Source organism: Denticeps clupeoides, chromosome 12, assembly GCF_900700375.1.
Source record: "Denticeps clupeoides chromosome 12, fDenClu1.1, whole genome shotgun sequence".
NCBI classification, from domain to species: Eukaryota; Metazoa; Chordata; class Actinopteri; order Clupeiformes; family Denticipitidae; genus Denticeps; species Denticeps clupeoides.
In genome coordinates, this window is record NC_041718.1 from 2,689,393 (window position 1) to 2,716,576 (window position 27,184).

Consider the following 27,184-nt stretch of genomic DNA (forward strand, 5'->3'; position numbering starts at 1 on the left):
AATAAATCCCCTGTCCTTTCATGGAGGACTTCATCAACTTCTCGCTTGCCAGCAGAATCATCCGCCCTACCACGTCCCCTGTGTTTTTTTTTTTTGTGGGGAAAAGGACGGCGGGTTTGACGGGGGTTGAGACGGGGGGGGTTATGGACTGTTAAGACAATTAAAGGGTAGGCCACCCACCCCCACCAGCCAATGGTGTCATTTCCCCAACGGCAATTTGCAAGGAGCTCCATGCTTCCCACATCGATGTTCTGCTCTGCTGTGCTTCGATGTGAGAAGAAGGCAAAGGGGAGGAGTTTACTTCAGGTTCCGCTGTGACGAGACAGCCACGACCTGGACAGTGAAGGGCGGTTGGGGGTCAGGGTGGATCTAGATGGGGGCTGTGGTGAAGCTTGTGGAAGGTGTGAAACGGGCCGGAGCATCAGGTGCCTGTGGATGGGCCATTCTTTGGTCAAGGCCTGAAGCCGTTGGGGCCGCCACTCATCCTTGTGGACTTCCTCCCCCCTTCTTGGACTGTTTTGGGTAGCCCGCCAGGAGTCCATTTTGTGTATGTTCCCCGTCAGGTTGTTGTTTCCCCTAAATTCATTCATTCAGGCCATTAGCAGCACTGTATTTCCCAACCTTCTGGTATTCTTTGTTGCTGTCTCCGTCTCTATTTCTCTTCCCCAACTCCATCTGTGCCCCCTACTGTTACTCCGACTTCCCCAGACCAGACAGATTTAGACAGGGCTCGAGATTCCTTCTCCTGAACGGGGAGATTTTCCTGTCTTTGCCCCAGGCACCTCGTGGGTTTCAGGCTTTGTTCTCCTTCTATAGTGCATCTCAGAGACAGGCCTGCTGTAAAACTGAATTTGTTAGTGTCTTCATGTATTAACTCACTCAGTTATATGTCTTAAGTATCTGTTTATTCGTACCAAGTTGAGGCCTAATCTGTAGCGATGTGCCTTGAAACACCAGACCTAACCGAACCTCAAACACAAAGTCACCAATCTGTATTTGACCTTTTTTTAAAAAAATTAAGAAATGCTACTGCCTTTGTACTGCTGCTTGTGTCTGTGTGTATTTGGTAGAAATGTGCGCCATCACACTAAATGCTAGTTCTACTGTAGTGTATCCCCACCCTACTCCTCTAGAACCCTTCAGATCTGTAGGAACTCCAGCAGACCGCCGAGGAGTCGAAATCTCGATGTCAAGATTTTAGAACAGTGCCTCTCAAACGTTTCACAAAGAGTGCCACCTCAGGGAATGTGTGTCTCTCCAAGTGCCACAATTACTTGGACCAGCACTGAAGTAGCATAGGCCTGTTTAACATGTTTACCCACTCTGTCACTACACAGGGTGGTGGCCACCAGAGCCACTCCCAGGATACTTGGTGTGAAGTTTGAAAGTAGCTATTGTGCTTTATTTCAAACCTTAAAGATTATTGCAACTCATTTTACATTGAAATCAGTCAATTATCAGTGATCTGTGTCAGGCCTGCAGTTTCTTCAGAATGCTGCTGCTTGGATTTCTAATGAAATGCTGATTAGAGAACATTGATCCACTGGTTAACAGTTCCAAGTGTTGTTCTCTGTCTCTTTTATTCAATAATCTCGGACTATGTTTTTTGTATATTTGACTAAGAAATGTCCATGTATTAAGTCTTAAAGTCTAAAATTGACATTGACATTGGTATTTGATACCCACTGCTAGGTCAAGAGAGACATTCGTTCAGATTCATTCCATCATCAGGGACAGTTTTTTACATACATAACAGGTGCTCCATGTTATAGAAGGACAGTCCAGCCTGGATGTATTTGTGTGTGTGACTTTGTATTTGCCTACTTCGAGTGTATACGTGTCAGAGTGTGGTGTGTATTGTGTGTATTTGTGGGTCTGCCTTCTGTGTTTTTGTTCATGTTCTGTGGCACGGGTGGCTCGGCTCGGCACCAGCCTGGCCCATCTGCTCGTCACCTGGCTCTGGCACAGGGGATGCTGGGTAATGACAGGGAAGGAATGGCGTCACTGGGCCTTGGCTGAGAGTTAATTACTGGGTGGAATCCATGCAGAAACAACACATCTGGAACCATCCAGCCTGTATGGAGGGAAGGGTTCTATAGGCACCTCGGAGCGCGGCTAATAGACATGAAAGGCTATCAAAGCCGTGTGCGACCACAGGGCAACATTCCACTGCAATGAGGGCAGTAGTCAACTTCTGAACGAAGGTCAGTCAAGGGTGTTCCTTCATCATGCTGTCTGCATGCTTAAAGGGCCATATCACTCATATATCCACCCATATCACTTTTTTTTTTAGTTTTTTTTTGAGCCTATAGTAAGGCTCAGAGGAACTTAGTGAGACATTCATGTCCAGTTATATCAATATAAATAGAGATGTGCTGGCAAACGTTTAGTGGTACAGTGCTTCCATCACAAATTTGGTACTTATAAAATTGTACTTCACATTACTAGAGAGGTTAAAAGAGAGGATGTGGGAGGTTTTTACATGCAATTTATAGTATATCTGTACTGCTTATGCTGCCAGACATATGTTTCAGCACATCAACTCATTTACATTATAGAACAAAACTGAAGACCACAAATTATGAAATGACCAGGGTTATACAAAGCAATTGAGAATACAGTTTTTTTTAAACTGTGCAGCATCTAGTGTTGTTTTCATTAACGAAATTTATGAAGAAATGGAACATTTTTCATGCGATGAACAGGAGACGTAAATGATGGGCATTTGATGATAACTATAGTGAAAAATATCATATAATAATGTTGAAGAATAAAAACGAGACAAAATATGGTTTAAAAAATGTCTCTTCATTTTCATTGAAACATTTTTTCCTCTCATTTAATTGCGTTATTATATGACAGTTTCTGTTTCCTGTATCTCCCATCTGGTTGCACAGATGACGTCACTTCCGCAATTGCAGCATTAATACGATTTCATGATACTTATGATGGTTTAGCCGATGGCTGGGAGAAAATGATGAAGCGATCTTCGGACGCACTTTCTTTACAACAAAGTGGAAAAGAAAACAGAATGTGTGGTCGAAAAACTTGAAAATAATCTGAGCATCTTCCACGTCTGGAATGGATGTAGAGTGTTCTTGAGTCTATAAAGTATGTTGTTTACTTGTACTATACTGACTGTATTAAGTAGAATTGCAATACTAAACTTCAATTTTCATTAACTAAACTAGACTCAGTTCGCATTGATTAAATCTAGACTAAAATAGTAATGGATAATTCTTAATAAATTATGACTAAAATGCTCATACATTTAGTCAACTGAAATTTGACTAGACTAAAATGAGTATGGATGTAACTAAGACTAATAAAGACTAAAATGACAACTGGATGACTAAAGACTAAATTAAAACTAAAATTAAACCAGACCATAAAAAAACTACAACAGCATCATCATCACATTTGTTCTGTTACATCCCAGCCTTAGAAGTAAAACATGCGTTTCCTATTTGAGACTCTTCAGAGCAGTGATGACAGCATTTCACACTCTTGGCTTCTCTCATCCACCTCAGATAAAAGCAACAAACATATCATGACATTTATTTGATTCTCAGTGATTCTTCCTGGTTTTTCTGGTGTCAAGTTTGGAAGGCTTCATGACATCAGACTCTGGCACTGTATTGCCCACCGCATTTTGTCTATTTAGAATTTAAATATACATAATGTACAAACAAACAAACAATAAATGAATAAATAAATACATTCCATAAAAACGGGAATTGTTATTGCATGGCACCTGTTTGGCTCTTGTCTGGGAACCCTTGTCTCTCATCTCTGATCAAATCTGAGGGAAAGAGGAAGGCGGGAGCGTTGTCACGGCAGCCGGACTTGCCGCCCGCCTCTAATGCCACCTCTCTTCCCAAAGCGCCTCCGCCACCTCCATTCAAATTAAGATTTGTGGTAATTAAATTGATAAAAGTCATGCCAATATGCTTCATGTGCTTCTCCAAAGAGATGATTCCAAATGCTACAGTTGTCGTGGGAGCACGGAGGAAGGCCCCCTGTACCTTTGATGTGTGGCTGCTGCTATTATTAAAAATAATTGGATTCCCGTACCTCCAGCACCCACCCCACCCCACATGCCCATTTCCCATCATGCCCTCCACTCTCTCGTCCAGAACTGAGCATGCTCAGTTAACAAGCCGGGGCCCTGAGCCAGTGCTGCATGACCCCACCCTCTTCCCAGCCCCCTGGACTGATTGGTTAGCTGGAACAGGGACTCAAAAGCTGGGGTGAAAGTTGACAATGCAGGTTTGGCGTGGTCTGCAGAGATCCCCCGCGGGTTTCCATTTGAACACGTTGGCCCTGCTTCACAAAAGCTGTAGGACCGCCCCTCGGGGCCACGCTTTCTGCCAACAGACTAAGCGGCCTGGCCCAGTCGCCTTCGCTGGGCCCAGATGATAAAACACTGGCTACACATTTCCTGTCTGCCCTGCCTTTTTACCCAGAATGCTTAGTGAAGGCTTTCTTAGGGCTCCGATGTGATGTTCATCAATCTCCCCTCAGATTGAGGATGTGGGCGAGGGGCCTGTAATGTGTTTTTAATTGCACTTGGAGCGCTGTGCATACACCCTCTCTGACCTGCTCTATACGTCAGCCTCTATCAGCGCCACACAGGCTGTGGCGTTTTGTAGCCTTCTTTTTTCTCCCAGCATGCATCTCTCATTCTCTTGACTGAGTTTTTGGCCATACGCACACAGTTATTCCCCTCGCAGATCTGGGGCTTTTGGCCTGTATTTCAGGGCAGATCTGCAGCGGTAGCGCAGAGAGGCGCAAGCAGCTGGCTAATGCGATTGTTGTCGGGCCTGATGATTCAGCAGCAGGACAGAGATGGACCGGACTTGGGTAGGGTACAGCAGAGCATCCTTCCTTTCTTCCCTACTTCTTTTTCTTTCTATTTTTGTCCTGCGCTCACTTGAAGCAAAAGTCGAATTGGCCAGAAGAAAACCATTGGATTGAAATTGGCCTCGGGGTTATGGAAATCAAAAAGTCATATGAGCTGCACTCAAAGGAGTAACAAGTTCACCCTTCAAATTTTCATCTCACATCGACCCCGAGAGCCCAGAAAGAGTCAGAAAAGGGGACTTAAACATGTACATGGTACCCCATACCCGGAGCTACCACATTTCATTTCAGAACTGAGCACTGATGCCCATGCCCTTAAGCACAAAAATTCTCAAAGGCAGAGCGAAGTCTGTATTTGAAAAATGTATTACTTCGAGACAGAGCCATGCCAGGAGTTCTGTGTCACCTTGTGTTCAAGGTGACCTTCAGCTATTTCCCATTTAGTGCTTAGCCTTCTGAGCTGCAGTGGTCCTAATGTGGTGAGTTTATTTGTTCTGAGGTGTTAGCTTCACTGTCACCTTCTTAGCTAGGTCTCCAAAACAACACTCAGTCACAAAAAGATACACCGCAAGTGACACAGTGACACAGCTATTTAAGACACATCTTTTTAAGTAGTGTCTTATGGACTAAATAAACTTGTCCTCACTGTACTTTCACTGTTTGTAAAATGTAAGGTTCTTTGCAGTTTAATAGGGCTCGGTGACATGGTGACACGTAACTGCTAGTGTCTGTTGAACAGCAGATGTTGATTTAATGATTTAAGTCCAGCTATACAGGTATGAAGATCATATGGACTCCAAAGCAATACATTTATACAGTATGATTTGCTGGTTTTTCTATACGTTCTCTGTCTCTTGGTTGAAGTGTACCTATGATGAAAATTACAGACCTCTCTCATCTATTTAAGCGGGTCAACTTGCACAATCGGCGGCTGCCTCACTGTATTTGGTATTATTACCAACAACTCATATATACAAACTGCCATAAATGTTAAAGTTTTATATATATATATATATAAATGGTCAGAACCATCATAATGGATCATTATGACTGCAGTTCTGAGTTGTGTAGAGATGAGTTCTGGCAGCGTTGTGAGTCTGATAATGTCCTTATCCCATCCCATGGGTTTCCTTATGTTTTTACTTAACTCAGTCTCCAGTAAATGTATTTGAGCTAAGCCTCAACCACATGGCTCTGCAGCAGTACACATGCTGCATGATCGTAATTTTAAGTCTCCGCCACTAAGATATGCTGTTGGTATTAAGATACCGTGCATCTCAAGTGCTGTCTTTGCCTTGAGATGGACCTCGGGAGTTCAGGCTCCATGGGCGGGCAATTCATCATCACAGTGTGAAAGTGACCGTCCCTAATTCTCTTTCTCTCTCCCTCACAGGTACATCCAAGGGGCGTCCTCTCCGAAGGACATGGTCATCATTGTAGACGTGTGAGTATCTTGATACAAAGAGACAAATTCCTGCCACATGATTATTTAGATGTTATTCTATACGGTAACACACACGTGGGCAAGACATTTATGCCCTTGGTTAGAACATTACTGCCACCTGTTGGTTTGTCTGTATAATCCTCCCTGCTAGAGATGTAATGCAATTCTGTTCTCAAGGTTTTTATTTTTCCCTTGATTGACTAGGCTAATATAGACTGCTTTATTGAAAAAAGTGTTTCAAATTAAGCAAGATGGCATCAGATAAAATTAGATTCAGACAAAAGGGACTCATTAATTGACACGTTATCATACATATACTTAGATTTTGCTGGGAAAATACATTTTAAATAATATGCTTACAATCTCTCTTGTTTTTGTAATAATTAACATAATTTATAATGCACACTCATTATGTGTACCACAAACCCTTTTTACTATATAAGCACATTTATGTTCATATATGTGATCTCTTCATTATGGAGTTGACAGCCAACTGACATATCACCCATATAAAAATGGGAAAAACCGGGTCTCCCCACTTCAAATAACTGTATAATCAACACTGTCATGTTTTAGTTGCTGAAAATGTGTTAATATTAAGGAAGAAATAAAGATTACTTTTTTTAAAATACCTGGACCAGAAAACACCCTTACCCACGATAAGAATTTTTAATTGAGTTCAGGCTGAGTTACTTTAGTGTTTTTTTTAATAACTTGATTTAAACAAAGGTCTAATCTCAAACACATTATTAAAAAGCAATGAGAATAATGTCATTTTACAGCATATTCATAGGGAGTTACCATCAAATATATTTGTTGGGGCTGTTTATTCAATTTAACTGAAATTAAAGTTAAAGTTTTGTTTTAGAAGGGTTACAGAGTTTACCTGTAATGGTTGAGACATGGGGTGGTGGCCTAGAGGTTAAGGAAGTGGCCCCATAATCAGAAGGTTTCCAGTTCGAAAGCCAAGGTACCACTGAGGTGACACTGAGCAAAGCACCGTCCCCACACACTGCTCCCCAGGTGCCTGTCATGGCTGCCCACTTCTCACTAAGGGTGATGTTTTAAAAGCAGAGGACACATTTTGTTGTCACCATGTGCTGTGTTGCAGTGTATCACTTCACTTTCACTTCACATACCTAATTCAACAGATGATATGGTATTTTTTACAAGTTGTTGACAGTCTCTGAACTGATCCAGAGTAAAAATTTTAGCTTCAATAGAATTTGTGTCAATTGCAGACAAGCCTGTGAAGATGGTGGTTCAAGAGCCACAGTGTAAAAAACATCTTTAGGCAGCTCAGAGGCCCCTAAGGCTGCTCGGAGCCCCTAGTTCCACCAAGATCTTATCCAACTATGGAAGGACATCAGTCTCACGCATGTTATTTGGATCCCCAGGGGGCTCCAAGTGAGCTCCATGTATATAATGAATTTTTGTTTGCTCTTTGCTCCATTTTAAGTTTGGTTCGAAAAACACTGTTCAGTTTGTGATAAGCCTGTGAGAACATGGCTCAGTTTCTTCAAGGTCAGGTTTATTCAGCATTTTTTTCTCATCAGCTTGTCTCAAATTGAATCTATACATGACTTAAGGGTGGAATTAAGTCAGACCTAGATTGGGAAGTCCTTGTCCATGTTGTGCAAAGGGAATGACTAAGGCAGAATATCATAATGCGCAAATGAACTGGGTGAATTTATGATTGTTTTTTTCACTGCGCATCAAAAATGAGTAGAATCTGGCTAATTTATTAAAACCAGCACTTGGTTTTCAGTGTCTGTGTTCAGGAATAATGCCACATAAAGCTGATTTTCTAGTTTGGATGGTGGTACCACTATAGTATCCAATCTTAAGAGTCATATGTTGCCTAAAAATATCTATTAATAAAATGTGTGTAAAAATCAAATGAAATATTTAAATGTATGTATGCTTTGCATTGTTTCTATGTTTCAAAGAATCAAGACTTTCCAGACCTGATCTAATTATCATTGGCTCATTGACCCAAAAACTTCCCAAATTCCGAAGCCATATAAACTCCAACAGTGGACATACTAGCATTATACACAAAAAGGAATAAAACAGTGTATGTAGAAATGGGTACAAGCGAACATTGGAATCAGTGGACTGCTGCTGATAAGATGATCACATCAGTCTTACCAAACATTACTCAATTATTTGAGAGCCTGTGCTGTGGACTGGACTGAAGCCTTCCTAAGTAAAAGCATTATTATACAATTTATACAATTTTTATTGATTTGTTCAGCATTATTCTAACATTATCAAATTGATCAGTTTCCTTTAATAAAATCAGAATTTAGATTTAAATGTATTTCATGATCAACATACAAGATAAATGTAAAATGTAAAAACATGTAATTTCATTCAGGATTTCATAATCGTATTAGGGTGTAGCTCCGAATCACAGACATACACATTCATTCATCCTTCACACTTTTACTGAAATCTGTCTTCACATTCCTCATCGGACATGGGATTTTTTGAACATTCAGTTGCAAATGCTGACTTTTTCTGAAATGGCAACCAGCAGTCTTTACTTTACTTTACTTTACTTAGCAGATGCTTTTATCCAAAGAGACTTACAAGAGGAAGACACCAGCCATTTTCATTCGGTTTCTATAGATATTGAGTTACAAATCATCTCTATGTGAAAGTCCATTACTTCCTATTTTGACAGCATTTTCCAGTCATGACGTCAAATTCTCCCCAATTAACCTACAAATCACTTTGACAATCAAAAAATATTTGCAAAAATATTTAACCTCATAGATACACTGAATACACTGTGGTTCTGCTGCTGAGGCCTGCTGCGGTATCTGCTGTTTTACAGGAGCGGCAGTGTGAGTGGACTGACGCTGAAGCTCATGAAAATGTCAGTGATAGAGATGTTGGACACCCTCTCTGACGATGACTATGTGAATGTGGCACGGGTGAGTCTTGTCGCTCACACACACACACACACACACACATTAATGATTGCACACTAATTGTGGTGACTCTAGTGGCCCCGAATACATCTGGTTGAGGCAGGAGGTCTCATGTCAGCTCTGTAACAACACGTAGCTGCCACACTGACTATATCCTTCTGCTGGGTTCACGTGTGAAATGTCGCAGTAGTATGGGCCAGCCGGAGGCAAATGTTTGTTAAAACCGCTACGAATATCTGTGAACGGAGTCAAGCCCAATCAAATGTAATCAAGTGGTTCTGAGCAGAGAGCAGGAGCGTGACTGAGTGTGTCACGAGAGCAGCTTCAGTCAAAAGCACTTCACAACATCCAGAATTACTCGGTGTCACCTCCAGCAGCACGCCGGGCTACAGGAAGTGGTAAGAAACCTGAAAAAACAAGCAGAGGAAAAGTGTGAAAAAGTGATGATGAAACTGTGTTTCAGTTGTATGAAATAGTATGAATTACTCAACTAATTAGACTGTCACCATACTTTCACTCATCAAATATTGAGTGATGTGATGTGAACACATTGAGTATTTGACCCTTTGTATCTATGTGACTTATTTGCAGTTTAGTGGGGATCAAATGACACTTTTGTCCCCACTATGTACAAAGTTGTATTTATAAGGTATTTACAAGAGATAGAGTTCAAATTAAGAAACATTTGAAAACCCACTTGTTTAAAAAGTATTTCAATCGAGTCTAACACTAACACACACACATGCACACACAGAAAAAAAAAAAATATATATATATATATATATATATATATATATATATATATATATATATATATAGTAAATTAAAGTTAAATAAAGCTCATGAACAGTTTTTTTTTAATAAAACTCATACTCTTAAAGATAATTATACATTTACATTACATTTAGAGCATTTATCAGACGCCCTTTTCCAGAGCGACTTACAATCAGTAGTTACAGGGACAGTCCCCCCTGGAGCAATTTAGGGTTAAGTGTCCTGCTCAGGGACACAATGGTAGTAAGTGGGATTTGAACCTGGGTCTTCTGGTTCATAGGCGAGTGTGTTAGTAGCTAGACTACTACCACCAATTATATAAATAGTAGTTAGTAGCTAGGCTACTACCACCAATTATATGTGTACGCTTTAGTGATTGTGTGATGAGTTTAGGAAAATGTTCTTGTTGTCTTATATTTTTTTTTTGTCACTGACTCTCTTGTGCTCCCTGCTACTGCCTCTCTCTGATTCTAACCATGTACACACCCACCCACACACACACACAGAAAAACCCTCACAAACACACGCCCACAGACAAGGGGGGTGGGTTTCCAGGCCCACGTCGGTAATCCCTGTTAATCCGCTGCTTTTAGTGAGCGTATTTCTCAAAATCCTGCCTCTAAGAGCATAAAATGAGCACAGTAATCTGGGAGAGAACGCTTTCCTCTTCTTAAAACAAAATGATCCCCAGGCACAATTCAGGTTTTCACAGGTGAGAGTAAAACACATGCAGATTTACACATACGCTGCTCCCCCCGGCAATCAACCAATCGAAAAAGGACATTTCAGATCCACTGGCTTATCATGCATCAGCCAATGGTTTCATTTGAGGAAATTCGTGTAATGACATTTCCACCACTTAAAATGACATTTTATGATTCTCTACTGGACAGAAGACTGTGTCCACCCTTGGATTTAAAAAATGTAAATTATATGTTTCTTTAACAAAAAATCCATTGAAAGAAAACATAGTACTTCAAACAAATGTATCTGACTGGCTTTAAATATTTGTCTAAAGAGTCACGTTATTCTCCCAGAAAGACTCAAATGATTTGTTGCTGACTTACTAGGCTTCTACACATCATTTACACTATTACTATTACATCATTACATGATGTCACATTACACCTCTAATGTTTTTGTTGTATCATGTATTTTTTTGGAACCAAGGGTAGATCCAGATTCTGGGCCCATACTGATTATTTATGCATGTTTGCAGTGTACTGGTATCTCCATATAGATTTGTCTTCATCACCTCTGTAAATGCAGAATGTTAAAAATGCCACCGTTAATATCCTGACTGGCTGCTGACCTGGTCACCTGTTCAAAATGTCAAGCGATTTGAAAGGTGACCTTAAAGATAAAATATCATTTAGTGCGTGGCATTACATGCCACACCAGCTTTAATCATAAAAATCTCCCTCTCTCACATACAGACACACACACATGCATACATACATACACCATTTCTCCAACACCATAACAGAATACACACTCGGCAGTCGCTTACGCACTGACAGTTGCGTTGCTGCTCACAGCATTTTTCTGGCACATTATTCATTCGTTCGCACTGGCATTTTGTTTGCACCTGTTCTTTAAACAGAACGTTGCAATCAACAAGGTCTACTGGCAGCGTAGCGCCGAGGAGCTCACAGCTGCTCTTACACGCACAAACACACACTGACACATACACACAGTGGTGCCAGCATTGCAAAGACCTTGCATCAGTCTCTAGTCACACCTCACAGGCAGGTGTGTGTGTGTGTGTGTGTGTGTGTGAACAAAATAACTGAGGATTAATGCTGACAGGGTTCCAACTCCCCCGCATTGCAAAACGTAAAAAAAAAGGGAAAAAAGTTGAGATTCTATCAGTTTTGATGTTACTCACACCAGGGTAAATTCAGGTCTCCGGCAAACCACAGACTCATTTTGGTTCTTGGCACAGGTCAAATTGAACATACAGATGAGAGCAGGTGACTAAGAGAGACTTTACTCTGAAATGTGCTTCTGGGTGCTAATGTGATCTGTCTTCTTACCTGCAATGGTGAGCGATTTTCATGTCTTTTAATGTGTTCTCAGAAGCATTAAAGAGACAAGGTCTTCTGATCTCTATTCACTGTTCTCCAGCTCTGCAATAGCACTGCAATCCACTGTAGTCATGAATACATTTGTATGTTTAAATTAGTTACAAAAATCTTTTGTAACTAATTTTCTGCTGTTTGTCAAACATTTTTACTTGGATTGTATTGGTCCCTTGACTTTTTAATAGTTTTGTATGTATTATATAAACATTTAGTATTAAAGAAAAAAGAAAAATCACAGCCAACTTGTACAATGAAAATATTGTTTCGTTGGATCCTTTTTCTAACAGTGAAGATCAATGGTTACAAGCACAAACATGGATGAATAGGAATTGGTTGTTAAAACATTCTAACATTTAAGACATGAAGACATCAGGATCTTTCAAAAATGACAAAACATGCTATAGAATCATTATGGTCAATCAGGGATAGTGGCACATACTAGCTATATAGAATTAGATGAACACAGAAGATCATTTTAGCTATTTAAGATGTTCAGTCTTTCAGTTTTTTGGCCTACTGTGGCAGTGTAATTGTTGAATGTATGTGATTATATAATTATATTAATACTAAGAGTCTTAGTGTTAATATAATGAATCATATAATTAATATCATTTCTTTTTTTATTTTCAGTTTAACGAAAAGGCAGATGCAGTGGTGCCTTGCTTTAAAACACTGGTCCAAGCCAATATCCGGAACAAGAAGATTTTCAAGAAGTCCGTAATGCAGATGCAGGCTAAAGGAACAACAGATTACAAGTCAGGCTTCCAGTTTGCCTTCGAGCAGCTCCTCAATGTAAGTTCACACCCAGCTGTCTCTTCTACGTGCTTCTGATGGATCAGATGCAGTGCAAAATGTTTTGTTCTTTGAGTGAAGTAGACTGGAACACATGGCCCTGGCACAGTCCTGTCAAAAGCAGAATGTATTGTCTGCACCATCTCTGGCCAAGGGCCTTCACAAACTGGACTGGCTGGCAATCTTGGGTGGAGATATTTCATTCCAGAATTGGGTCGTGGCAGGGGACTAAATGATCAGCTGCAGTTGGGTGAAAATTCCTGTAGGGTTAAATCTGGAATAAATAGATGTCTTCCACACAACAATGCAGGACACACATAAGCACAAGGCTCTATACACTTCTGAAACGTTATGGAATTTTTTATGTTTCTGTGCTTTCATATTTTGTGCCCATTTTACATGAAATCTTTAGATCATCACACACAAATCCAAGCACACCCTGAAAATATTTTAATGGATCAGATCATAACATAAGTGCTGATCATAAGGGCAGTGGTGGCCTAGCAGTTAAGGAAGCGGCCCCGTAATCAGAAGGTTGCCGGTTCGAATCCCGATCCGCCAAGGTACCACTGAGGTGCCACTGAGCAAAGCACCGTCCCCACACACTGCTCCCCGGGCGCCGGTCATGGCTGCCCACTGCTCACTCAGGGTGATGGGTTAAATGCAGAGGACAAATTTCACTGTGTGCACCGTGTGCTGTGCTGCTGTGTATCACATGTGACAATCACTTCACTTTTTTTTTTTTTTTTTTTTGATCTAGTGAGACGTAATGAAAAATGACATAAGATAAGACGAACATTATACTCCCAGGTTATTGGTGAACAAATGACTCCATGGCTGAAATTTAATGAGATTATCAACATTGGGAAAAATATAACTACAGAATTTTAATAAATACTGACACCTATAATATTCTGAAACTGAATATGCTTTTTGGTGGAGTCCTGGCCCAGGCAGACTACGGCCACCTGAGGCCATCACTAACATGGGAATGTGCCGTGGTTTGGTATCGGTGTTAATCTGCACAGATCCAGACCCCGTGTCTTCCTCCTCCCCAGTACTTTATACTCCCCTGTGCTTTTTGGGGACCCGTTTCCAAACACCTCATGACTAATGTGTAATAAATCACCTTGGGTGTGAAATAAAATCTATAGGTCTTGTGTCTTTATAGGTCTTTAATACCTGAATAATGAATAAGGATAACCCTCTCAATTTATAACTGGTTTTGTCTGTTACCTTTTGCTTTATATCCCTAATCATCTAGTATAGTAATTTAGTATTTAGTATTAATAAATTAGTATCTATAGTCTATACTTCTATAGTGTGGTCACACTGTGCTCTGGTGATGGCATCTGATCGTGCTATAAGCATTTTTTTCTTCGAGAAGGAGAGAGGATTAATAATGCTTACAATGCAAGCTGCCGTTGCTATAGTAACAGCTGTAATTTGTGTGACATTGATGAAATGCAGTGACATTTACTTACGTTGCATCTCATCTTGGCTGTTGTCTGAAGCACTGAGTGGACATAATTCATTTGGCAGCTTATCTCTTTGTAAATGGCATGTTATTAAAGAAGGTTGTATTTGAACTAGACACTTTTTTTTAGAAGATAGGACTGAGGTGGAGCCTCAGATGAGCACAGTGTCTGCAAGTTAAGACGTTGAAACTCTCCGAAGCGAGGTCTTGGAAGTAATACCGTAACAGGTATTCATGCGTAGTTTGAGAGGTCCTCCATTCCAGTCGTGTTCAAGAATGAACAAATAAAAGAATAATTGTTGAAAATTAAAAGGTCAAACATGTCAGATATGTGTAAAATCGGAAGACTGTCACGTTCTTCAATTTTCTTCCTGCACTGTGGCTCCTGTAGATAAGAATGCACAGGAGCAGAAATGAACAGAGATGGCATTAGTGACACTGAGGGTACTGTTCTATAAGCTGAGCATGGAGCTTGTTTGCTAGTGTAAGGTCAAATGCATTTTTTTTATAATCATTTCTCTCCTTCAACATAAGTACCAAGCATTTGTTTGCCCTGATTTATCTACTTATTTATGTAAATCCAGAGGAAGCCTTTGACCGTACACTATCGAATAAGGCCTATGCCTCGCATGTAAATAGTGCCCTGAGTCTGTTAATGGACAGGACTTTAGTGGACAGGACTTTAGTGCCGTCAATGGATACATAAGGACAAGGTCTCAGACAGCAGTGTGGAAGATGACATCTCGTTGGCCGTGTATAGTAAAAAAGGTGAAATGAGAGAAAAAAGGTGTAAAATAGTATGATGTGTGTACGTGTTAGGTGGGCTGCCAGAAAGTAAGCGAATTCTTCAACAAAACTATGTGTGTGTGTGTGTGTTTGTTCATGCATATGGATATTGTCACTGTGCTGCAAGTGTGACTGCCAGTGTGTGTGTGTGTGTGTGGAAGTGTGTTAGGAAGTGCTGGGAGCTCTAATGGGCTTTGATGTGCTGATTGATGAGTGGCACTGGGAGGATCCATGGCTGCAGACACTCAGATGAATTGATATTCCTGCCGCGGCAGAGAGCCAAGCCACCGTCTGCCTGCCGCGCCCCCCTGTCCACTAAAGAGCTCATCTTAACCACTGGCTGCCGCCTCTGCCATAAAGACAGCCGCCTAATTGTCACAATATTATCTATCTTTATTAGAATCTTAACAGGCCAGTGTGGTGCCCACGCCATGTGACAGTGACAGCTGCCCTTGCAAGGGATGCTGGGATGCTACTTTGGCCCAATGAGGAATGTAGAATGGCATGAAGCAGAGAGTTCGCTGGCATTTTTTGATAATGTCATGCTGGATGAGCAACAGCCAGCTACCGGTTACAGATCAGCACGTGATCAGCAGTCAAATCAGTGTTTGTGGCATAGTTAAAGGTCCCCTTACATGATTATTTTTTTGCTTTTATTTCTTTTATATCGCTCTCCTAATAATGTATCTGGAGTCTCCCAGGACGCACCATTTTGGTGTCTGTAGCTTTAAATGCAAATGAGGAGGAGAGAGGCGGGACGAGGAGGAGAGCAGCCTATGGAAGTTGAGGGGCCATTCGCGGAAATTACGTCTTCACAATGTTTGGTGCAGACAGGAAGTCGTGTTGCCGTTTTAAATGAAATCAACCCACTGGTTCTTCAGAGTTTCACATGACGGAACTAAAACATACATTTGTGCTCATTTTTACATCTTCACACATTTGGAAGCCATGACGGTCAGTGGAGATAATGTTTTAGGGGAGGGGTGGGAAATTCTCAGGGTGGAAAAAGGGAGGTGACCTTTCACCTTATGACGACATAAGGCCGCTCTCTGAACAGTGAAGCAGAATGACCAAAACACTCTTAACACCTATCGCCATTTCAAGCCACTGCAGGGGACCTTTAAAATCTGCAGAACTTGGTTTCTTTTTTTCTGTAGGCAACACAATCATTTCTCTGACCAAAATTCAATTACAACCTTCCAAAGAACTGGACCTTCAAAAATGCTTTTATCCCACTTTTTTTTTTTTTTTAACTCATTTTACCTCACTACATCGCTGCCTTTATCATCTTTACAGGAGACCAGTGCACCCAGAGCAAACTGTAATAAGATGATCATGATGTTCACAGACGGGGGAGAAGACAGGGCGCAAGACATTTTTGAAAAGTACAACTGGCCCAATAAAACTGTGAGTTTTGCATAACAATCATAACACAACACACACATACAAAGAACTAATCTTTGTAGATCAATTCTAAATAATTCTTAACTTTCAAAAAACAATTCTGGTTTACAAAGCCACTTCTGTAGGACAGTTAGCATCCATAGTATCCATATGAACTCTTTAGGCACACCCTAGGTCATCATGCTGACGTATCTAGAGTCTCAGGAAGAGGAGGTGTCTGTGGTGCTGATCGCTGTGGTGTCCTGTCTCTGCCTCCAGGTTCGAGTCTTCACATTCTCTGTTGGCCAACACAATTATGATGTCACCCCTCTGCAGTGGATTGCCTGCGCCAACAAAGGTAATTTTTCAGTGACAGGTGTCACTGAAATAGGTAATACACATATTCATAAATTCATCAATCAGAAAAATGTTACTGCCTCTGCATTAAAAACAAGTGATGCATGTGCCCTCCGTGGCTGTTGCCGGATTTCCTCTTTTCCTAAGAACCACAGCCAGGACCAGCCAGAAAGCCGTTTACTGCTAACACTGCTCAGAGGATCATGCTGCTCCACTCGCTTCGTCTGCAGATGTCCTTGGCATCCCATTAATCTACCGACCAGCACAGGGCCCAAGCTGTGTTTGGCCAGCTACGAATGTTTGGACCGGTTGAGATTCAAACTGCGATTCCGCACGTACTCTCGCCAGCGTTCTTTAATCAGGGCGGTCAGGACTCTGAACTGTGCTGATCCCGAAAATCTACAGCAATTCAATCCCAGACTGCCCTGCTGCACCAGCGGAAAACAAATCAGCCGTTTCTCTACGGGTATTTGCGAGGCGAATTGAATGGAAGGGGTGAAACATGCACTGTTGCTTGGGGAATTTCAATGGGATTAACAGAAATAAAGAGATAAGACATAAAAACACAATCTTGAATATTTATATGTAATGGTTTATATCATATATCAGGCTCTTCCCTTGTTAAAATCTTTTTTTAAAAATACCTTCTTGTTTTTAGCTAGGATGCCTTTGACCTTTGACACTAGCGAACCAGCCCCACACACAGTGAGCCGCGGATGGGTTCATTGTGAGCCATGCCGGGCGCTCAAGAGGGCCTTCATACAAGTTCCTTAATTAATTAGCAGGAGGAAACTGGCTTTCTGGTGATAACCATGACATCCTTCCGCCTCAGCCAAAGCAGCAGGATTACGGCTCTGAACCGCCGTCTTCGCCTGCGCAGCGGCCGCTTTGGCAAAGGAGACAGACAGCGGCGAATGAAAGGCGGCCGCATCTTTATTCCTCCCCCTCCTCTCCGCTCTCGTTGGGGCTGATCTCTCGCTCCTGGTTCGCCATTGTCCTGGTCTGTATCACAGGCGAGCAGAGGACCCCCTGACATACCAACAAAGCCGTCCCCCGGCGGCCTCAGCACGAACGCACATTAAAAGCGATTTGTCCCCTGGCAGACAGGCTGGCGCCTCAGCTGGTAAACACACACAACCTCGGACTGGAGATACTCCCAGATGCACGCTTGCTTACATGTAGTCTTGTTGAGAGGTTGTCTTTTTGTTGAAGTGTGTCCCCCTAGTGATGATGCAAAGGCTTCTGGGCACACAGACAGACACATGAAGAAGCGAAAGCTTAGCTGACAAGCAGCAGAGGACGAGATAAAGCGCCCGGGCTGGGTCTCCCCGTCTCTCATGTTAAAGAATAATGCTGAAGTTCCTCCATCACCGGCCCACGATAGCAGATTCCCAACAATCGTGTTTTAATGTCCATCCACTGTGACTGACCATGTCATGTCTACACGTGGTGGCCACTCCAGTAACACTCACTTCACTTCACTTAATTGGGGTCAGTACTCCTGGCCTCGTGACCCAGAATGCATTTGCCTGTTTTTGGCTTGTGTATAAGATGCCTTGTGTCTCTTTGTGTTGTCTATTGTCTGTCCCCTGTGTCCACAAGTGAAGGTTTCATGAGTGTTTTTGATTCATTATTTATGATTTTAAGCTCAATTTGGTGAACCGAGTTAAATAAGCAGTTGATCAGAGATGTGTGTCAAGCATCCTACATATCTCAAGTTGCCAACACCCTACAAGCCAATGAGGTGCAGGACATGGGACGATGAACAGATGCAAGGATGTTATTTCCCACCTTTGGCCGTGGATTTTAATGTTTTTTCATCAGTTCATATTTCTCTGCACTCCACCGGGTCAGGTCTCTGACCAGCATCTGTCTACTAGAGGAGCTTCTCCCTGTGGTTTCTGTGGTTGCACCTGGTGGCAGTGGTGGCCTAGAGGTTAAGGAAGCGTTCCCATAATCAGAAGGTTGCAGGTTCGAATCCCGATCCGCCAAGGTGCCACTGAGGTGCTACTGAGCAAAGCACCACCCTCACACACTGCTCCCCGGGCGCCTGTCATGGCTGCCCACTGCTCACCAAGATGGTTGATGGATGGTTAAAAGCAGAGTCACCATGTGCTGTGCTTCACAATGACAATCAGTTCACTTTTGTGGAAAGTGAGTTGAATAAGTTAAGGAGTAGGTGATGGAATGGTGACACACACACACACACACACACACCCTTCTCCCTCTGCCCTACATGCAGGCAGGGCAAAGCCGACCAGAAGCCTGTGGCATGCAGCCACCTTCGAAGCGGCCACTCTGCACCCAGCTGCTCTGCTGGCCAGGCCATATCAAGCCAGCCAATCAGAACTCAGCCAGCTTGCAGCCAGCCTGCCAGCTGACCAGCCCACAACCAGTCAGGCATAAGTGTTCAGTTAGTGCCCTGGATGATATGTTACTTGTAGGAAAACAGATCAAATGCGTGTGTGTGTGTGTGTGTGTGTGTGTGTGTGTGTGTGTGTGTGTGTGTGTGCTTATGTGTATGTGGGAGAATGTTTTTGCTACATATGCGCCAGTGTGTAGTAATAAAATATATCCTCCTGCACACCCACAACACACACTCTCACATTTACAGCAACATCTGATCAGGACCTGGCATCACACACAAGCTGCACAAGGCCAAACGAGTCGAGGGTGGGGAATCGTGTGGGAAATTGATGCTTAATTAATGAACAAGCAACTTCCGCAGACCTCACAGACTCCCCTGGTGACAAGGTGCTAGAAGCACTATGCTGCTCTTATGATTTATTATTCATCAGATTATCCTTTTCTGCTGCGTAATGACAGGAAATCCAGGTGATGCTGACAATAAAACACAGCCTGCAGTGCTTAATCCAGAACTGGTCCAAATCTGTCAATGATATCCTCTTAAAATGGCCTGACCCCAGTTTTTTTTTTTTGTTTCCTGTGTTTATAGGATACTACTTCGAAATCCCATCCATCGGCGCCATCAGAATCAATACACAGGTTTGTCCACACTGAACGTTGCATGAATGTATGTTGTCAGAATAGAAAGATGAATGGCGTGTGTTGGTTCCATTGCATGTATGCTTTTGCTCACTTGAAGCAATTTAACCCTTTAAGATTTCAAAAGCATGAATTCAAAAGTAATAAAGTAATGAGTAATAAAGATGGGACTGTCTATGTATAGCGAATGAATCACTTTTGGAGTCACACAAGGCTTTGATCCTAATTCTTCCATCTGCTTAATTTTCAACCAGTTTTCAATTTATACCATTTACAATGGATAATGTCTAAAGGGTTTTTTACAGCTATCATGCTTTTCTATAGCCTACTTCTTAAGCATTCTGTTTGCATATAGTTGATGTGGACGATTCTGCATTGATGCAGTGAAGAATATTTTTGATTATAAAATAATGACGTTGCTTGGTGCATTCCTGGTGGCAGCATGAAAATACTTTATGTAGCGTGTAGCGCTGGTAGTGACTGTGGCACCCTGATCTGAGCACAGCACCACTCCGCATCGGAGTTTCATGATGTGCATGTCACTACATTATCGTCTTACCGGGAGTTTAGAAATCCACGCATATTAGGATGCCCGGGGTTTTCCGGCGTTTGTGGCTTCAGGTTGTAACGGGTTTGGGTCGATGTGTAGTGGAGGAAACTCTGGTAAAACATGCAGAGAAACCCTATTCCCTATAACAACACAGGGTGCTGGCAAGAAGAACACGAATTTCCCTTCGTGAGTCTTGGATCCCCTTAATGGGGGCGGCGCCATACTGGGGCAAGGGGGGGCAGTGCCCCCTCAAATCAAATTTTTAGTGGTTGAGAAAGAAAAAAAATGCATTGCCCACTAACTGAATATGGACAAGATTTACTACAGTAGCTCTCCCTCCCCCCAGCTAAACAGCCAATAGCTGGAAGCATGCAAATGAGTGATGTCAAGGTTCTCTGCAGGGCATGCACGGTTTGCTTTTAGTTTTGCATGGTCGTGCATCGTACAGTGTACATGATGAACGACCACCGATTCACCCCTCCCGACCAGGCCACGACCCACTATTGGCTGGTCATCAACTCTGAAATTTGTTGCCTCACTGCACACTGAACTGAAGTTCAAGTTAGCAGCACATGGAATCTCGGCTCGTTCCACTGTGTCAGACACAAGCAAACCTTTTTAACGTGGTCTCGCCCAATTATCTTGACTGGAACAACAGTCCTTAATTGTAGCCATACCTGACACCGCCTCTTTTTTTTCTGCTCACCAAATGGGCAAAAGGATCGAGAGGATTGGAGGAAGCAGCAAATCTCTTGTCTTCAAAAATCGAGGCGACTGGTGCGATAGTTACCAACAAAAAATATATCTATTTTTGTACAGTCAGGGGGGGACTAGTCCATTGTTCTTTTCAGTCTCGTAGTCTTCTTTCTTGATCCCACATGCACCACTGTCAGCCTGTCTGTTGCATAGAACCGACTGGAGGACCCAGACACAAAGTAAAACTTAGTCACTTTCCACCCCAGCAGCTCACAAAGGGAAAGTTAATACTGTGCCAACCTTTTTTAGTTTTGTTCATATTGGCAATCTTAAGAAGTGTTATTTTGGGTTTATATATATTTAATATAGGCCATCCAATTAAGGTCAATGTTATGTTTTTAGTTATTATCTGATGAGAAGTATTTTGTAGGTTTCCCGTTGAGGGATCAGGGGTCGTGGTCATGGGTTCGTGTGTCTCGGTGACCCTAAGCTCACCCTTCAGGTGGACAGGTCTTAGGGTAGAGGCTTTACAAAGTGCAATCCAGTTACATGACCCTACCCCACCCACTCCACCATGTGTTATCTAGAGGTATTTTACATGTGATAAACCTGTACTATCAGCTCGTTTTCCTGTTTGAAGGTGCTTGTAATGTGGGGGCTGAGAGAACTCTGCGTCTCACCCCCGGGCAGTGCTGATCATCCTCCCCTGAACAGACTGTCAGGTGTTCTATTAGCCCGGAGCGTAATTTTTTTATTCCGGGACCTGCCACTCTCCTCTAATGGCTGTGCAGGGGCAGGTGTGGCACGCTGGCCCCCTCCATGGCGGCGGCAGCCAGGCACACCTGTGCACCAAGCAGCGCATTACGCCCTGTCACTAACTATTACCTCTCAACGTCACCTGCCCGACATGCCAGCCGTCACCTCCAGTGCCACTTTTGTGCGCTCCGTTATGAAAATCCGAGGTGGTTTGTGCTGTCGCCATTGATTGCATGAGCTGTTACCATTCATTTAGGCTTCATTATATGCCACTCCTTTATGATAACAGCTGGTGAAAGTATTGTTGGGGGGGGGGTATTGATTTTTGTGTTGCTTGGTGCTCTTTTTAAGTGAAGCAACACTGGAATAATCTGCTCTCTAGATATGCCAATAGATATGAAACTGTTTTATTGTCTGGTTATTTTATTGTCTGGTTTATTGGTTAATTCCAGTATACTGGGATTGGGGTTTTCTGTAAAACTGACAGGGGGGACTGATTTTAGCTTATTTTAAGAAACCTGTTGCATTGTAGAAGTTTCCACAACAAGGATTTTCAATAATAGAGTAGAGGTAAAGTTGACCAAGGTGTAATGACCATCCCAACATTTCAAGAAGTTAGTAGTTGTAGTAAGTTCACACCTAGCAGATGATCACATAAAAAACGAACCTGTTTCGTGGTGCTGAGTTGCACGCATGTTTTATTAACTGTTCGTCAATCTATCTGTTCACTGTAATATGCTGAAAGAGGAACAGACAAATGAACAAATGTTAACCAATTAACATGTAACATGAATAAATACCAATAAATCTGATATTCAGGTAATTCAGAAATGTTATAAAAACTTTGTTTCATGTACTAATTCCGTGTAGCCGTAATAGAGTCTATACGCTGAGTGAGTCTGTAAATTAATATCTAATTTAGTTAAAGACATGCCATTCACTTTCTTGCTGGTCCTGTTAAGAGTGCCTGTGAGAATTTCGTTTCTTCCTATCCCTTTTCTCTAAACACCTTGGGAGTGTTCAGACTCCTGTAGCTCCTTGACACTCATAATATCTTTTAATGGCTCCTTTATAGCGACGGCCATTGGCCCTGAGTGGACTTTCACGGCAGGTTTACCGACCTCCCAGGCAGCCTTTTTAAGTTGATGCTTTATGATGATGGCTTGTCAGGGTCGCTTGCTTTACGGCTACAGAGGAGCAAACGCTTCAGTATATCACTGCCTCCGCGGTTTAGAGTAGCCTGGCAGCTCCACATGGGGTGAAATGCCGGAGCTGGCGGCGCTGACAGGGATTTTATTTTTTATTTTGTATGATATTTTGGAAAATGTGTGTGTGTGTGTGTTAAGTGTGTTAGTGCAGATTTGTTCCAAATATTCCTGAGACACATTCCACCCAACCTTGAATACCTGACTTCAGCTAGTTGATGGATGGATGGTCTGTACATTTTTTAATGAACTGTCACTGGTGCCTTTGTGTGTATTTTCCTCTCTTAATTAGTCAGGCTCAGATGTCTTGATTTCATCTATCCTGCATATTTCAGGAATATCTGGATGTCTTGGGTCGGCCTATGGCTTTGGCAGGAAATCCAGCCAAGAAGGTTCAGTGGACCAACGTCTACCAGGATGCGCTGGTGAGGCCTGTAAATCAGACAGTAAATGGACAGTTTTAGTTTGTTTGTTTGTTCATATCACATAAACACATTGTGTCCATAATCACATTTCACTGATATTAGGTTACCAGTTTCCTACTGAAGACCTTTTTCAATTGATTTTAAAGGTTTCAGGGTAATCACATCACAGGTAGACAAGTCATTTTTTTCCCTCAGCAGCTTCACTGTAAAATAAAAGTAGTTTGAGTGATGGGCTTGCAAGAGGTGTTGGTGTTACAAGTGCTGTCCACTTGTCAAATTTTCAAAGCCATATTTTAAAACCCGAAGTCTCCAAGAGTCCCACTACTATATTATATATATAATTAACAGCACCATATATAAAATGCTTAACAATAGCTGTATTTGCATGGTATTGCTGGCAGACACACTTTCCTTATCTCATCACCTTGAAATGTGCAGTGAGAGGTCTGTGATGAGAGGGATGTCATTCGTCACCCTTTTCTACAATGTTCTGTTTCTGTTAAACTACTCTATGACATATACACTGTCTTATTGAAATGTAGCTTTGTTAAAAGAAATGCTTTCTTTAGGGTTTGGGTTTGGTCATCACTGGGACCATTCCTGTCTTTAACCTCACAGAAGATGGCGGACCACAGGTATGTTGTTCTGAGCACAGACATTAGTGATATGCGTGTTGCATTACCTACTTGATTTTAATCTGGTATATTTCTTGTATTAAGCTTTAAAAAATTAACAGCATCACACAATCTTTCAGTTGTTTAAGTCAATACTTGTGAATTAATTGTCTGCAAACATTATCAGTGTTGTTACAGTAGTGTTTGAGTGTTTGGCTTTTATGACTTTGAGAACATGAAAGAACATGCAGCTTGTGTCATGTCAGCTAAACAGTGACCCCTAGTGTTGATCCGCCACAAATCTGATTCTTTCCCTGAAAGAATCAAGTCATTCTCGGCGTGATGGGTGTGGATGTCACTCTAAATGAAATTAAACAGCTTACGCCGAGATACAAGGTGGGTGTCTTTTATAAATAATCATATTAATTATCAGACACTATGCAGCCCTGCTGATCTTCTCATGCCCTTCGCAGCTCGGGGCAAACGGATACACGTTTGCTCTAGATCCCAACGGATATGTGCTGTTACACCCAAACCTACAACCGAAGGTAAGAAAGGATAGTAAATGTGTGCATCTTAAAGAGAAAAAACATTGGCCTTTCTCTGAAAATCTTTTTCAGATTTTTTCAATTATTTAATCTCATGTCTTCATGCCCAGATGATCTGTTCTTTTTTTTTCTTTTTTTTTTCTAGATCATAGGTTTCAGGGAGACTGTAACACTGGACTTCTTAGATGCAGAACTGGAGGATGGCAACAAAGAAGAGGTACAAGCATAGTATATTCTTTACATATAAACAATATAATCATAATAATAATGTCATACATTTAATAAGTATATCCATAAGAGTAGCAATTCTCACAACTTTTTTACACTTTTGTTATTGTGTCATATGTCCCATTTTTTTGTCTGACCATGACTGGCTTCTCCCTTTCTCTGGCTGTATCTTCAACTGTTTCTCCCTTTTTCTCGGTCACCATTTCCCCCAGATACGTCGCCAGATGATTGATGGTCGCGCCGGACAGAAGAAAATAAAGACGCTGATTAAGTCCAGAGACGAGGCACGTCATTGGGACGGGGGTTACGATGATAACAGCTTGCTGTCTCAACATCTTATTCTCATGGGGAATAAATCAGTCCTGTTTTTTTTTTTGTTTTTTTTTCGTCTCCTCTGGCCAAAGGAAATTGCTCAGACAATAGACTAGTAAAGTGGAAGAAGACGCAGATTCACTTATAGGCGAGACATTAGCAGCATTTCCATTAACCCTCAAAATGTGCAAATTTAATTGTGCAAAGAAAATTGTGTGGAAGCACATCATCTCGCATTAAATCTCACATTTATCACACAAAAATTGCTTTGTGAAGTGGTTCCAAAAAAAAAAACACTTTTATGCCCATTAAACTTCCACAGAGCAGGAGAAGTGATGTAGAGCAGATGGTGCTCTTGGTGGTGTAGGTAACTACCAACTTAAAGTGTTTTTCTGACTGTGGATGACATCTTGTGATGAGTAGAGGCCTGGTTACTGAGTGGTTGAGGGAGAGCTGTTCAGATTCGGAAGAGTTGTGGAACACAACTGAAGATTCAAAACTATGTGAGGCAATGGAATTTGATAGTAAACAGTCCAGTTCCAACAACTTCAACTAAATGTCTCCTGTATTCGATTCTTTGAAATGTGGCCTGTGGCATGGTCCTCATCGACTCCATAGAGACAACTTCCACCGGTAGTGTGTGTCGGAGGTGGTTTGTAAATCCACGTTCTGGTCTCTCCATGCAGCGCTACATTGATGAAGCCATGCGGACCTACATATGGACTCCAGTGGACGGAACAGATTACAGGTCTGTGTGTGTGTGTGTGTGTGTGTGTGTGCGTGAGAGACTCTGGGAGGGACATTTGAAGAGAATCACTCCAGTCCTGCCCTCCTGAAAGAAAGGAGTCCATTAAAATGGGTTAATCGTCTCAATCGGTCTCTTTTGTCTCTGCAGTCTAGGTTTGGTTCTGCCCACTTACAGCGAGAGCCACATTAGAGCAAACCTAAGCGACCAGATCCTTCAAGTGCAGTGTAAGTAGTGACGTCCCTCCGACACTAACCAAAACCTCCCATGCTCCTCCAAACCCAAACTGTCCCACGGTGCCCTCGTCCCCCCTCCGAACCCGATTTGAGGCCGCCTGCTTCCACTTCTGGGTCTTTATAGCAAACAGCGCAAGTCTGAAGTCTGGAGCCTGGAGCTGGCCGCTTCTCGGCTTCTGTCCCCCTGCGATGTCCCAGTGACAGGGACATAATCGGAGCTGAAATATTTCTCGTAACGCCCCTTACCCTCCCCCTCTCCTCTTGTCTTCATGCTGTTCTGTAACTATGGTGATTTTTCTTCCCATGTTTATGCGGAAGAAAAAACCTTGAAAAGGACAGAAAGGTGAAAGCTGTGTTTTTTTTTGTTTGTTTCGTTTTTTTTCCCTCTTTTTCTTTGTGTAATTGTTTGTTTGTTTGTTTGTTTGTTTCTTTGTTCAATTGTAGTAACCAAGTTGAAAATAATGGTGGTGTGTGCTATTATTTTTCTTTATCCAAAAAAAAATTGCTCTCGCCTTTTCTTCTTTTACCATGCAATGATTCTGAAGCAGAACTTGTGTCGAGAACAAATGTGAAAACAGGCATGCTTTTCACTTCTTCACTTCACTTTTGCTTTCTGTGTTCTGTTCCATTTTGCCTTTTTTTTCTCTGAAATGCTCGTTGTGCGCTCAGCTTTGGAATCATTCAGAAATTCGAGCTTCAGCCAATGCTCCGCTCCGGAGTCCTGTCCTTCATAGACGTTACATTGAGTGGGTCTGGGAGGGGGATTGTCTCCTGCTCCTCGCTCTTTCTCCTGCTCTTCTCTGTCTTTGCTCTCCCAGACCCGGGTCTTCCTCTCTTCTCCTTGTGAACCCTTTTTTTGTGTTTTATGTGGTTCTTTTTCTTATTATCTAATTAAATGCTGCGAGATCATTTTGTCTTCATTGTTTTACATTGAATTATTTCAGAAACATTTCTGGTTTTGCTA

The 27,184-nt window shown here is 42.0% G+C and overlaps 1 protein-coding gene across 2 annotated transcripts in view; it reads left to right on the forward strand.

Moving 5' to 3' along the window:
- Window positions 1-27,184, forward strand: part of cacna2d2a (calcium channel, voltage-dependent, alpha 2/delta subunit 2a) — a 177,465-nt gene that overhangs the window by 136,063 nt on the left and 14,218 nt on the right. For both annotated transcript variants that reach the window (XM_028997468.1, XM_028997469.1), the window contains exons 9-22: window positions 6,257-6,307; window positions 9,150-9,249; window positions 12,735-12,896; window positions 16,456-16,566; window positions 16,822-16,900; window positions 19,856-19,905; window positions 23,448-23,537; window positions 24,107-24,172; window positions 24,473-24,547; window positions 24,625-24,699; window positions 24,845-24,916; window positions 25,140-25,211; window positions 25,926-25,987; window positions 26,135-26,211. In XM_028997468.1, coding sequence (XP_028853301.1) covers window positions 6,257-6,307; window positions 9,150-9,249; window positions 12,735-12,896; window positions 16,456-16,566; window positions 16,822-16,900; window positions 19,856-19,905; window positions 23,448-23,537; window positions 24,107-24,172; window positions 24,473-24,547; window positions 24,625-24,699; window positions 24,845-24,916; window positions 25,140-25,211; window positions 25,926-25,987; window positions 26,135-26,211 — 1,142 coding nt within the window. The remainder of the gene's footprint in view (window positions 1-6,256; window positions 6,308-9,149; window positions 9,250-12,734; window positions 12,897-16,455; window positions 16,567-16,821; window positions 16,901-19,855; window positions 19,906-23,447; window positions 23,538-24,106; window positions 24,173-24,472; window positions 24,548-24,624; window positions 24,700-24,844; window positions 24,917-25,139; window positions 25,212-25,925; window positions 25,988-26,134; window positions 26,212-27,184) is intronic.